A 13,824-nucleotide genomic window follows, 5' to 3' on the forward strand; every position below is an offset into this window, starting at 1 on the left:
CCTCCCTCCCTCCCTTCCCACCCTCCCTCCCTCCTTCCTTCCTTCCTTCCATTTTAGAGAGGGAGTGAGCAAGTGCTTGTGCAAGCAAGGTAGGGAGGGCAGGGGGGAGGGAGAGGGACAAACAGACTCTGCGCTGAGTGCGGAGCCTGACCTGGGGCTTGATCTCAGGACTCTGAGATCATGACCTGAGCCAAAGCCAAGAGTCAGTTGCTTAACCAGCAGAGCCACCCAGGCACCCCTGGAGAGAGTCTTTCCAAATGAGTCCAGGAGATGGTGGGGTTGGCAGGCCTCCGCGGAAGGCAGTGTGTGAATGGAGGGAGCCTGGCCTAGGTGTCTGCAGCCCCTTCTCCCAGCACTGTCTGACCCTGCGCAAGCCACGTGGCTTCTCCAGGCCCCTGTTCTGTCATCTTCCTAACGAGGAGGTGATTACTCGCACCTGCCGACCTGAGGGCTGCCGGAGAATCCAGTGGGAGACGTGGAAGTGGGAGACTGAAGGTGTCGGTGTGGGGGAGGCTGGGGCTCCTGGAAGTGTGGGGAGGCAGGCATTCGAGAGGCTGTCTGGGCTCTTCCTCAGAGGGAGCCCCAAGAACTGGGCCCTGCCCCTTTGCTCACGGGTCATGGGGCCTCCACTGTAGTAATAAGACAATCAGCCCAGCCTTGTAAAGGTCACAGCCTGGTCACCAGCTGCTCCAGTCCCTGGAGACGTTAGTCATTATTATCTTTTGCTTAAAAATAAGCTTATGCTCCCTCCTCATCCTGGGACCCGAGCCCCCAGCTAAGCCTCAGTGTGTCTGTTTGTTCTTTGGGTGACAGTCTCCCAGAACCCCCCACTCCCTGGCTCTCATGTAGGGTGGAGGTGGGGGCTGTGGGTCAGTGGGATGACACCCAGGCCCACCCAGAGCCCCTGTGAGGAAGGACGAGCTGCTCTTTGCGAGTGCCTGTCATGTGCTAGGCTCTTTGCTAGAGCTTTCAGTTCATATTTTTAAAGAGAGAGAGAGAGAGAGAACTTTTGGCTTATTATTGTCATCATCGTGCAGCGAGGTCCCTGTTCTGAGCAGATTTTTTTAACCCTCGTGCCGTGTTTCTTGTGCATGGACTAAAGCATGTTCAACTCGTGCACTTTTTGGGGTCTGGCCTCACTTTTGTAGGGCTTGCAGTTGAGTCCTTCAGGTGACAGGTGAGGAAGTGCAGCCCAGAGAGATGGGAGTGAGGCCCAAGGTCTCTGGGGTAGAGCTGGGCCTACCTGGGCAGCGGCTTTTCCACCCCTGCCTTGAAGCAGCCTCTCACTTTGGATGTGACAGGGACCGCGGGCGTGTTCCAGCCCTGGGGGTCCTGTCCCTCCTGACCAGTAGACTCTCAGCTCTTTGTCCTCCAGTTCCCCAGTGGGGCTTTGGAAGACTGCGGGGTGGTGGGGGGGGTACCCTCCTAGATGCTGGGCCAGGCGCGCCCCCTACTGGACCATCCTGAACCCACATGGGAAACTCAAGATTTGGGGTGAGGGGTCCCCCACTCATTTAATGCTCCTGACAATTTCTGTTTTGCCCCCGAGGATGCTGGGGCCAGAGCTGAAGGCCGGAGTCAGGGCTTGGTTCTAGGTCTTCTGTTTCCCACGAAAACATTCCCAGAGGCCCAGGATGAGCTCTCAGATCCCAGAAGAGCGATCCTGAGGAGTAGTGGGTGGGGATTAAGGAGCCTTTTGTGGGCCCCGCACATTTCTTGTGCCTTTCCACATTTTCTCGTGTCCTCCTCACTTACCAGGTGGATGTTGTGTGGTCATCATTTCTGTTTTATGGACAAGGACGTGGAGGTGGAGACCCAGGGCCCAACCGCGACCACCTCCCATCCCCCACCTGCCTGCCTGGGTCAGAAATTGGGTCTGGTGAGCTTGGCACAGGGGCCTCCGCTCAGCACCCTGTCCCTTGGCCTGCAGGGGTGGAGAGGAACCTGCTCTACGAGGATGTGCACCGGGACGGGGGGCCCAGGGAGGCGGAGGACCTAGGCTGGAGCTCCAGTGAGTTCGAGAGCTACAGCGAGGACTCGGGGGAGGAGACCAAGCCCGAGGCAGAGCCCGCCAAGCACCGCGTGTCCTTCCAGCCCAAGGTAAGGGGGCGGGCATCTGTCACCCCAGCCAGGGCACTGTGACCCCCCGGGGGTTGGAGAAGGTGGGTGCTGAGGGCCAGGACTCAGACTCATATCCTATTAGTGACCCTCAGGAATGTATAGTGAGAGAGGAGGTGGCCCAAGTGCCCCCAAAATAGGAACCGATCCGCCAGCATTGCTGTTTGACCATGGAGAGCCGTCAGCCGGGAATGGGCGCGGTCCATACCTGGCCCAGGGGCTCCCCCACCCCATTCCCGTGGCGGACCCGGCAAGGGACCATGATGCTGGCGGGCTCAGATCTGGCTGAAGAGTCAGCCTTCAGGCAGCCCAGCCAGCCGATAAGAGTTGGCACTTAGATCCCGTCAGGTAGGCCTCCCTGCCCTACAGGACGTGTTCTGAGACCAGTCCTGGACCCACACTGTCCTCTGCCCTGGGGAAGTGAGCAAAGGGGGGAGCTGCCATGGTGAAGACACAGTTGCCCAGAAGGCCTCTTTTCAAGGTCTTTTAAAATGCCATTCGTGCAACGGTTTCTGGAACAAGGTTCCTTCTGCTGGTTTCCAAGCCATGGAAGCCGAGTGGAGGATGGGTTGTCTGCTTCCTTCTGAGACAGGCTGCGCCTCCCATTTGTTCTATGGAAGCCACTAGAAAGCAGATTCTACCCATGCTGTGATTTGGGGTTTAATGGGAACAGCTTCTTAGAGGCAGGCCCTGCCCCAGCAGAGGTGACTGGGTCCCATCAGCCTCCTTTTGAAGAGACAGAGAAAGGCAGACACCCAAAGGTGGTACAGGAAGAGGGTAGGGGCCCCAGGACGAGGCTGGGGTTATGGGCACCTCCGAGTCTTGCCTAGTGCCTCCTGTCCCTTTCTGAGTTTGGGTATATTCTTTGGAGGGGGGACGCTGGCCAGAGCAGCATCCACACTTATGGTCTTCAGATAGACTTTCCTCAGCCCAGGAGGGGCTTCCCAAGTCCCCCAGAGGCCCGGGAGTTGAGCACGTCTCTCTTGAACCCAGTCTTGTGGCCGGGGCTCCATAGGCTGGGCCACGGAAAATGGCCTTGATGTCTTTCTGGGATAAAATTAAGCATCTATGATAGCTGCTGTGTGCCCGGTCATTTCTGAGGGTGTGGGCAGGGGTGCACGGGAACAGGAAGACCCAACCCGATTGGCCAACCATGATGGTGTAGGAGGAATACCAGATATGAAGCAATTGTCAAAAATGAAGCCCCAAATGCCTTTCTGCAAACACGAGCCCAAGTCTCTACGGCCTCATGCCTGACCCGGGTGGTATCTAATAAGGCGAGTCAGGAGGGGGCTTCTCTGGCACAGAAGCCAGAAGGGCTGGGAAAGGTGTCCCAGGCTGGAGTAATGGCTCAGGAGAAAGCCTGGGAATAGTCCTGTTTCTCTTCTGTCCTGGGCAGGGGTGGCGTGCTTTGCTGTAGGGGAGGAAGGGCTCTGGCTATGAAGCCACACGGGCCCGGGAGTCCCCCGAGATGAGGGCAGGATTCATGCCCCTCGGCTTGGTTCAGGATGCTCTGAACAGGAGGTGCTCGAGGCCTGGACCCGCCCTTGTTCTCTGGAGCCTTTTGTGGGCCTCTGGCCTCTGGCAGTCCCATCCCTCCTAATACCCCTGAGGCGGCTTTGCCAGCCCCTTGCCTTCCTGCTGGGGACCAGGAGGGAACCACAGACATCTCTCAGAGGGCACGAGGCAGGGAGATGCTGAATTTGGGCTCCCCAGGGCTGATCCTCAGACCTGCGTAGGCATCGAGATCACGAGGGTACCTGATGAAACTCACAGGCGCCAGGGCCTCACCCCCAGGGACTCTGGTTCAGGGTTTGGGTCGGGCTGGCCATCTGCTTTTTAACCAGCGCTCTGGCCCCCAGGGGATGCAAGGGGCCACAGAGAGAAATGTGGGGCTGGCCCTCACCATGGCTGGGCCCCAGGGGAGGAGTCTCTGGGGGCTGCCCGTTAGCTCTTATCCTGCAGACCCTCCAGCTAGGGGCTTCGGACCCTTCCTCAGCAGGCAAACCATGCAGCAGGGCTCTTGGAATTTCCAACCACGAGGACGTTTTCTCTGGCCATGGGCCAAGGCCTGCCTGTTCCCTGAACAACAGGCTCCCAGGGAGACGGGGCGGGGGGGAGCTTTCCTGTGACGCCCGCCTCTGCCCTGGAGACCCCGCTGAGCCTTGTCCGCTGTGCTCTGCCCTCCTGAGCTGCTCCTGTGCCTGGCACTGCGGTGGCTGCATGGTGGGGCCACCGTTGCTTGGCTGTGTCTTGTGTGTGCTGTGGGACATAGGGCAGTGGAGACCCTGTCCTTGGAGTCTGACCGGGGGGCCTGGCTTCCCGTCCAGCTGCAAGAGAACTAGTGTAGTCCCTCCTTCAGGGGTCTTGGAAGGCCAGCCCTCAGCGGGTGCTTTTTGCCAAAGAAAGTGACGGAGGGGTCTGCAGAGGGACCTCCTTGGAAGCACCTGACCTCGATGTAAGCAGGGACCTGATCCTGTTATGTTAATAAGTACTGCTGGTTACAACCCATGGTCAGTGGGATTTTTTTTTTTTTTCCAGTTGTGGAATGGGCTGCCTTGGACTTTTCCTTTTTCTGACTGTGACCTCTTCATAATTGAGGTTACTATGATCCAGCTGGCCAGGGCACTGGGCAGAAACGCCAGCTCTGACCTCAGCCTTGCTCACTCCCCTGCTTGGATGTGGCCGAGGGCTGCCGTTGACCTCTGGTCCTGGTTCTTCTAATCCTGAGAGAGGCAGAGGGACAGGGCAAAGCCAGGGCCTTTATGATTTTATTGTCAATTTACAGATGAAACAGGACTCAGAAGAAACCCCAACTCTCCAGTTTTGGGGAGTCTGAGTAATTCTCAGAAGGATCCCTGTCCTACTCTTTCTTTGCATTAACAGGAGTGAACATCTGCTTAGCGTGGTACAGTTTACAAAGCAGTTCATATGGTTTTCCTAACACCCTAGAGTGGTCGGTATTATTTGCATTAAAAGTCTCATTTTGTTGATCGGAGAACCTAAGACAAAGGTTTAGAGAGGCGAAATGATGAGGTTAAGGTCACATAGCCAGTAAGTGGGAGAGCTCCAACTCAATATCACATCTGATCTGAAACAAAATATATCATCTTTCTGTCCATGCATGCATGGATCCGTCCATCCATCCATCCATCCATCCATCCATCCATCCATCCATGTAACCATCTATCCAAGTATCCATCCATCTATCCATCTATGCAGGTATCCATCCATCCATCCACCCACCTATCCATCTATCCAAGTATCCACCCATCTATTCAGCCAGCCAGCCAGCCAGCCAGCCATCTGAACAACTATCCGTCCATTCAACAAATACTGAGCATTTATAATTTGTAAGGTAGTGTAATAACAGCTTCCATTTTTGGGCACTTACTAAGTCCTGGGCTCTACGCGTATTGCCCATTTAATCTTCTCAGTAATTCTGTGAAGTAATTATCCCGGCCACTTGACCAGTGAGGAAGTGTCCCTCCGAGAGGTAAAGATACTTTTCCAGCTAGTGAGCCAGGGGGTGGTGATTTGAATGTAGGCCTGCTTGCCTCCAGAGTTCATGCTTCCGGAGCATGGTTTTCTGTATGTCTCGGTTTTCTGCATGCTTTACCAAATATCACTGTTGCTCACATGGGTCACGCACTTGAATGTCTATCTGTGTGTCTCTCCATCCATCCGTTTTCGCAGATAGTATGTAAGCTAGTCTGCCACCCATCCTTCCAACCAGTTGCCTGCCTGCGCTCCCTCTGTCCCTCCCTCCTGCCTCCCTCTATTAACCCATTCCTTCCTCCAGTGGTGTGCCAGAGCTGGCTCTTCCTAGTTCACAAGATCTAGGAACCAGCTGTACACTCTTTCCAACTCTGCTTTCAGTGGTGTCACACTGGTAGTGTGAAATTTGCCATGGTAGGAGTATTCACACCATGGAAATACTACAAAGCAGGGCTCTTTCTCCTGGAGAAGCATTTGTTAAATACTTACCAGCACGGCATTGCTTCCATCCACCCACCAGTCCCTCTGTGTTTTTATTCATTCATCTTACAGTTCACCTGCCCATCCATTTACACAGCTCTGCGGTCATCCAACTAAGTTTATCCATTTGCTCACCTATCCATTTATCTGTCTGTCCGTCCATCCATCCATCCACCCATCCCTCTGTCTGTTGTCCATCTACCTGTCCAACCATCCCTCTATACATTCACCCGTCTTCCTATGCATTTGCCCACCCACCCATCCTGCCCATCCATCCCCCCGCCACCCATCCATCTCACAGACGTACCGAGAACCTCCTATGTCACCAGCCCCACGCTGGCCCCTGGGATGGGGGGATGCCTGAGACACAGTCCTTGTCTTCCAAGTGCTGTCCCCCTTCCCTGAGGGGGGCCTGGTTGGTCCTCTCCTGTCCTCCCAGCAGCCAGGACCCCGCCCCCGCTGCCTACATGTTGGGGTGGGAGCCCTCCCCACGCCCCACATCCCGCCTCACCTGGTCTCCTTTCTCCTCTGTTGTCCTGTTTGTCTCCTCCTGTCCCGCCTCCTCCTCGCACCTGCTCTCCTTCTGCCTGGCCGCTTGGGGGCTCCAGCTTTCTCCAGACCTGACTAGGCTAAAGGAGAGATGCGCCAGGACTAAGAGAGACATCTTGGCTTTAAGAGCTGGGGGGAGAGACATGCAGGCGTTGAAGCACAAGTACGACTGTAAGGTACTGTTTGTCTGTCTCCCGCGTCCCGGCCGGGGCCCTGTAGAGGGGGGCCTGAGCCCCTGATGCCTGCCCCGGCACGGGAGCCTGGCCACATCTCGTGTCTGTGCCGGGACTGGTGCGCACTTCTCCACATCCTTGCCTCTCTCTCTGTGAGCGAAACCTTAGTGGTCTGCAGAGTCCCTGGGTGGGTCTGCGTGCTCTAGGGCCCCCAGCATCACCAGCAGTGCTTTGGAGCATGCCGACTCCTGAGCTCCATCCCCAGAGATGCTGATGCTGGAGGTCTGGACCAAGGCCCAGGAATCTGCAAATTGATAACTCTGGCGGGTGGCAGGGTTCTGCTCTGATAAATGTGAGCATGAGTGAGCGGTGCTGGATGTTCCTGTCCCTCTGAGCTGTTCAGAGAGATCCAGGCTAAAGAAGTCTGTAGCAGACATCACAGCGCCTTCTTCTCAGATGGCACTCGGACTTGTGGATCCTGATGACATCGACAGCAGGAGCCTCCCTTAATCGAGCACCTCCTATGGGCTTTGGAGGCCTGCAGGCCTGGCTTTGAATTCCAGTCCCACCACTTCCTCTCTGTGTGATCCTGGGCGGGCCTCTTGACCTCTCTGAGCCTTGGTTTCCTCACCTGTGAAATGGGGGCATTAACCATACCAGCCCCTAGGCTGGATGGAAGGAAGGATTAGGTGAGCTCAGATCTGTAAGGTGCTCTGTGCTGTGCTTGTGTTCGGTGGGTGGTGACCCCTATTATTTGGGCACCTGACTGTTTTGTCCCCAGGGCCCCCAGGGAGGCAGCTGACTTACTGCTGTCATTTGGCATCATTGAGGCTGGCGAGTGAATCAGCTGGCTGGTAGTCACAGCGCCGGGCCACGGCAGAGCTGGGATTCAAACCTGGGTCTGTGAGCGCCGAAGTGAGTGGTCTCCATCCTGGGCCACTGCCCGTTCTGTCCAAACCCGAGACCTCCCAGGAGGAGGGGGCCAGACACTTTATCATTTGCAGGGCCCTTGTATAGACGCGCCATGAGGGGGGGCCTGTGACCTGAGGGGGGCAGGCTTCACTTCTCTGAAGGCCAACAAGGCCGGGAGAGGAGCAGGGGGCACGTGGGGGGCAGAGTTTACCACCGGGGTTCTCGCCCTGGCCGTGACCCCAGACGCGGACCCCCGGCCTGGCCCCTGCACTGTGAAGATGGGCAGAGGCCGCAGGTTGACTCGGGGACAGCTTCCGGGTGTTCATTTTTTGCTCTTTTTTGCACAGGAAAATGCCGAGAGAAGACCGTTTTGAGAGTTTGTAGGGCAGCTCCCTGCCTCGGCTTTCTGCCAGGAAGGAACTGGGCTCAGAGCACAGGTTTCTAATCTGGGGCTTGTGACCCCCCCCACCCCACCCCAAGAGGCCAGGAATCACTGCTGAAGAATTGTGCTGTTTAGATGTAGGGAGGCCCCCGGGGGACTTCCCCTTCCCCCAGCTGGTTGTTTCCAGAAAGTCAGCATTGTTCCTGAAAAGCCACCACCCTCTGCCTCAGCCCAGCACCCAGTGGTTTTTTTGCAAGCCTGAGGCCCAAGGAGTGCGGGGAGCGGGGATAGGGGCTTGTTTGGAGGAAGGTGATAGTGAGAGCAGAGACTGGAGCCTGGCCCCCCCCCCCCCCAGGCGTGCTCCCCGCCTTCAGCAGAGAGCTTCAGGGAGGAGAGAGTTTTCCCAGAACAGCACTGGCCACTATGACAGCCACATGGCTATTGAAATTTAAATCAGTTACAGTGAACTATAATCAGGACTTTGGGTCCTCAGTTGTACCAGGAGTTACTTGGGGCTGGTGGACCCCTAGCGGGCATGTCCATCATTGTAGGAAGTTCTGGCAGGGGAAGTTCTGTCGGGGAGGATGGCAGGGCTGGGGGCTGGTGGCTGAGCGGCGCAGGAATGACTTAGGGGACCGCAGCTCCGTGTGCATGCCCTGTGCTCCCCCAGCGCTCGGGGGGCGGCTTCCCCCTCCTGGGCACGCCTCCCATCCTGCTTAGCTTGCTGCATGGTGTCCGCGGGTCCCTCCTCGCACAGGGGAAGCTGCGCTTGGCTCTGTGGCCGCTTCAGCCTTCCCCCGCCTTCCCGGGCCTCAGCTCAGTAAGAAACTTGGTTGTTTGGGGGGCAAGGGAGGGCTCCCTCACTTGGGTTTGGCAGATGGGATGGGGGTGTGGATTCACGTACAGGTCATTTTACGGTTCAGCACGCTTCCCCAGACCCCGTCTGTTAGTCCTCACAGACCCTGGCACATCTCAGTAAGGAAACTGAGGCTCAGTGAGGTTACGTGACTTGTCCCGAGAGGTACAGCTGGGATCTGAACCCAGGCGTAGCACTCCAGGCCTTGAATTTTTCCCCAAAGGGGGACAATCGGGTTAAAACATCTTCTTGCCGATTAAGAGGGTTCCTCCAGGGTGATCCCCCGGGCACGAATGCCCCTTCTCACCTTGTCCCGGGATGTCTCAGGTGCCACTGCCTGGCTGTCCCTCTTGGCCTCTGCTGCCACCTCCCTGGAAGTGAATGGGCCCAGGGGTCTTGATGTGTGCAGCTCTGGCTGTGAGGCCTGGGTGGGGCTGGCGGCCCTTGGCAGGCATCCTGGGGCATCCCTCAGCTTCTCTGATGAGCCCCTTTGCCTTTGCTCAGATGACCCAGCTCATGAAGGCTGCCAAGAGCGGGACCAAGGACGGGCTGGAGAAGACGAGGATTGCTGTCATGCGCAAAGTGTCCTTTCTGCACAGGAAAGACGTTCTCGGTGAGGCGCCATGGGCCTGGCTGGCAGGAAGCTCAGGGCTCAGCTCTGTGACTGCAGGGACGGGTGGGCGAAGCCACTTGGGGCCTGGGATCCTCTGGTTGTAAGGGTTGGGGACTGACCCCCAAATATCCCAGCTGGTCCCAGCCAGTTTCCCACCCTCTGGCAGGTACGACCCACCTCTTTTTGGGGGAGGTGGGGCCTCTCCCTTCAGCCTCCCTGCCTTTGGTCTCTGTCCTGGCAGTCTTGGCCTCCTGCCTCCCATGCTGTTCGGCTTACCTGGCCTCATCTTTGAGCACTCCCGCTCTTTCCTTCCTTTGCCCATCACCCATCTGTCCACCAGCCAATATTTCTTGAACACCCCCTAAGTGCTGCACCCCGTGCTGGGTACATACAGGGCCACCAAGATGAATGAGGCAGCATTTCCTCGGGGAGTTCCTGGCTCAGTGGGGGGCAGGCATATGAACAGGAAGTGACCACAGAGGCTGACAAGGAGGGGGGAGCCCAGGCGGGAGCATAAAGGAGCGCAATGCAAATGAGCAGTTGGGGGAGGACCGGGAGCAGGAGAAGGATGAGAGCCAGTTCAGTCAGGAGGTGGGGAGTGGGGCAGGGAACCGTTGCTCTGGGTGGAGGAGCCAGTGTGTGTAAAGGCCCTGGAGCAGGGCAATAGGAGACATTCAAGAAATGATTTTGTTTGGTTTGTTCCTGGATTTCAGCACCAAAAAAAAAAAAAAAAAAAGAAAAAAAAAAAGAACAATTTTCGCAACGGTCAACATTTATCGGGTATTTACCGTGTGCTGGGCGCTGACGATCCTTACAGTTCCTTGCTTAATCCTTATAGACACCGGACAGTCCGCAGGACTGCCCTGTTTCCCGTGTGGAGATGAGCAGACAGGCACAGAGAGGTTCAGTGACTTGCCTGGGGACACACAGGCGTGAAAGGGACGGCAGAGGCTCCATGTGGCTGGAGTGAGGGGTGGGGGGTGAGAGATGCGAGCCAGGCCAGCACAGATATTCAAGCCAGGGAGAACTTTGAGACTCTGTGCCCCCTTTAAAAGTTACACGCTTTCCCTTCCCTGTGCCTCTGTTTTCTCATCTGTACAATGGGGCTACTGTGGCATGTGTCTCGGGGGCCATGGTGAGAATGACCGAGGCGGTGCATGGAAAGAGCTCCCAGCTCCGATGTGGCAGATGTCATTCTCGGTGGGCAGTCACTGAGTGGAGGGGTTTGGTGCTAGGACAGTGTCTCGCCGGCGTGGGTTCAGATCCCCGCTTCACGGCCTCCTGGCCACACAACCTTGTATAGTTCTTCCCCTCTCAGGGGGGCCGGTTCTTCATCTGTGAAAGGGGTTCAACCCCACCATTGCATGCCCTTGATGCAGCATTGAACCCTTGGGGAAGCCCTGGCCCCCGACGAGGGAGGGGACAGGCCGAGGAGTCCTTCCAGACTTGGTGGAGCAGCCTGGAGGAAGGACAGGGTGGACAGGCTGGTAGGCCGGGAGCCGTTCCTGGTCACTGTCCCCACCCCCAGTGTGGCCAGGCTGCCAGCAGGCTCTCCTTAAGCCCTCCCCACCCTGCCCGCCAGCCCAGAGCCTTGCCTAAAGTAACCCTCCCACCAGAGGCGTTATTAATAGCCACAGCAGGGCTCAGATCACTGGCCAAGAATGTTACCCAGTGGCGCATGGGGGAAGAGGAAGCCGCGGGGCCGGCGGCTGGGGTGGGTGCGGAGTGATGCCCGGGGTACCATGTGGGCCAGGCAGGAGGGCCTTCACCACCCCCACCCCCACACTGTGGTCCGCTGTCCCTCCTCCTCCTCCTCTTCTGTCTCCTGTTCAGGTAAGGGCCTGCCTGGGTGTCCCTGCTCCCTCGGCTCCTGGCTCAAGGGTCACTGCCACCTCCTTCTTCCCAGCTTCCCCGCAGTGCCCTGCTGCCCACAGCCACCACCACTGGGTTTCAGAGCCAGAGTAGCTAGGGTCCCGTCTTCCTCTGCCTGCGTCTCTCTTGTGGGGGCAGAGCTGTTCAACGCCAGATCCCTGCACTCTGCCTGACCTCCCTCTTTCTCTCTGCCCGGGGCTCTGTCTCCTGCACTCCGTTTGAGAGCTGCTCCCACTCGTGTCTGCACTGTCCCGTTGAACTTTCTCCCTTTGGGTCTGCCTGCAGCTTTTTTTTTTTTTTTTTTTTTTTTGATGAATAGATGAAAACACGAAAACACAGCTAAATAGCCCCGTTCTTCTTGGGGCTTACTTTCTTCCCCCTTCTGGGCATCCAGAAGAAAACTATTTTTAGTGCCTAGTGATGGAGACATAGGCGGCCTGGCTTTAGCCAGGCCAGAAGCGGGGCGGGTCTGAGCTGGGACAGTGACTTCTGGCAGAGACCCTGCTGAGAGCTGGAGCCCCGAGGCATGCTGCTTTGTGTCCCGTTGCTGGCTCCCCTGTATTTCTGGCCAGATGACTCTAGCAGAGCGCAGCAGTGAGTGACCCTCTGTGGCCCTGGGACCCTGGCCCAGGGTGGTTCCCAACTTCTGGGAGCCGAGCAGGGTATGTTATCCTCCCTTCGCATGTGTTACCAGCCCGTCTGACTTTCCAGGTGACTCAGAGGAAGAGGACATGGGGCTCCTGGAGGTCAGCGTTACGGACATCAAGCCCCCAGCCCCGGAGCTGGGCCCCATGCCGGAAGGCCTGAGCCCTCAGCAGGTCTGCGGGTGGAGCTGGGTGGTGGGGTCTTCAGGGGAAGGGGTGGTTGGGGGCCCTGTGAGTCTGGGTCTTGAAGGGGAAGTGATGAGCGGGGGCTCCCGGGGGAGCCCCAGCTTCTTGTCTCCTCACCAGCTGCACAGACTTCCAGACTGGACCCTGCAGGTCCCATGCTGTTGTCCTGGGGGTGGTGGGCCCCCGCGTTTGGAGTGCTTGCTTCCCACCCCAGGGGGACCAGTGCACTCCCGCTTAGCCCTTTCACACGGAGGTGTTGTTTGAAGCAAGGGGCTGCTGTGACAGAAGGGTGGAGGAGACTTAAGCTAATCCAACTTGGGAGATGTGGAGAGGCCAGCCCGCCCTCCACCCACAGGCTTCTCCCAGGTGCCGGGGGCCTTGGGGTGAAGTCTCCCTTCCCCCTCAGTGTCACTGTGGGACAGGGACCGGGTGGCCTTGCTCTGTGCCCCGGGCAGAGGCATGTTGTCAGGTTGGCTGTCCCAGCCATGAAACAGGGAGAGAGACCTCCGACTTTCCCTGGGTGTGGGGACGCTGAGCAAGTCCTGTCAGGGCAGCAAGCGCCAAGAAGGGATTTGCCCCCCTTGTGGGTGGCAGAAAATCCTGATGTTTGGCTGCTTTTGAAAACCAGGTAGATGACATATGACACATCGTGTCTCGGGAGTCTGTCCTCCCGCCTCCTTCCTGTCTGTTAGCTGCCTGGCCAGCCCTGCCCTGGGCCCCGAGGTGGTGACCCTCACCCCTGGCAGCAAGTGCCTGTCAGAGCAGTTGGAGCCGCGCATGAGCCCAGGCTTCTGGCTCACAGTCCAGGGCTCCTCTCTCTGGCTTTGGTGGCCTCTCAGGAGCCTCTTGGTTTCCTGGGCAGTATTCGTTACTCCTGGCCAGTGGCTCTCAACCGAGGTGATTGTACCCCCTGGGGCATGTGGCCATGTCTGGTGACGTTTATGGCTGTCCCAGCTGGAGATGGTACTGGAATCTAGTGGGTAGGGGCCAGGGATGCGAAATGCCCTACAGTGCCTAGGACAGGCTGCACGACCGAGAATCACCTGGCCTCAAGTGTCAGGGTGCTGAGGTCGGGAACTCTGCCCTGGGAATGACTTGGGCACCTGGGGATCGTTGACAACGCTGACCTCCAGGAGCCCCATGTCACCTGGGACAGCTTGAAAGACAGTGGCCTGGGCCATCCCACAGCCGTGGGGCTGTGTGGGCCGTGGTTGGGCCTGGGGCACAGTGGGAACTGCTGAGAGGGGTGTGCCAGGGGCAGGACGGAGGTGTCCTAGAAGAGCAGGGGAGACGGCAGCGCTGGGGACCCGGATCGCTGCTCAGGACGGCTGTCAGGGCATAGCAGGGGTCGGTCACCCTCTCAGCCACGGACAAGGTGGACGGGCTTCCGCCTCAGACACCTCTCCCGTAACACCTTTCATGAGCTCTGTCCTGGCTTTGGGGCACAGTGGAGTAACCTGGGGTGCTCTAAAAACCCTGGTACCCAGGTAGTGCCCCATACCGGCTCCATCAGAATGTGTGGGGTGACGGCTGGGTGACAG

The 13,824-nt window shown here is 57.8% G+C and overlaps 1 protein-coding gene and 1 long non-coding RNA gene across 12 annotated transcripts in view; one reads left to right on the plus strand and one right to left on the minus strand.

Moving 5' to 3' along the window:
• The window catches only part of ARHGEF10L (Rho guanine nucleotide exchange factor 10 like), a 159,235-nt gene that overhangs the window by 74,719 nt on the left and 70,692 nt on the right, over positions 1–13,824 (plus strand). For 5 of the 11 annotated variants that reach the window (XM_034671270.1, XM_034671267.1, XM_034671271.1 and 2 more), the window contains exons 7-10: positions 1,931–2,100; positions 6,705–6,821; positions 9,473–9,581; positions 12,165–12,271. In XM_034671270.1, the coding sequence (XP_034527161.1) occupies positions 1,931–2,100; positions 6,705–6,821; positions 9,473–9,581; positions 12,165–12,271 (503 nt within the window). Of the gene's footprint in view, positions 1–1,930; positions 2,101–6,704; positions 6,822–8,566; positions 8,933–9,472; positions 9,582–11,182; positions 11,415–12,164; positions 12,272–13,824 lie in introns of those variants that run through there. The other 6 variants (XM_034671272.1, XM_034671273.1, XM_034671275.1 and 3 more) reach the window with 5 other exon arrangements.
• On the minus strand, positions 4,866–10,059 carry LOC117804366. Its single transcript, XR_004628717.1, has 3 exons — positions 9,858–10,059; positions 9,276–9,559; positions 4,866–6,725 (listed from the first exon to the last, which is right to left on the minus strand). It is a non-coding gene; the product is annotated as an uncharacterized LOC117804366 (long non-coding RNA).

The sequence above is a fragment of the Ailuropoda melanoleuca genome, chromosome 11 (assembly GCF_002007445.2).
Source record: "Ailuropoda melanoleuca isolate Jingjing chromosome 11, ASM200744v2, whole genome shotgun sequence".
Taxonomy (NCBI): Eukaryota; Metazoa; Chordata; class Mammalia; order Carnivora; family Ursidae; genus Ailuropoda; species Ailuropoda melanoleuca.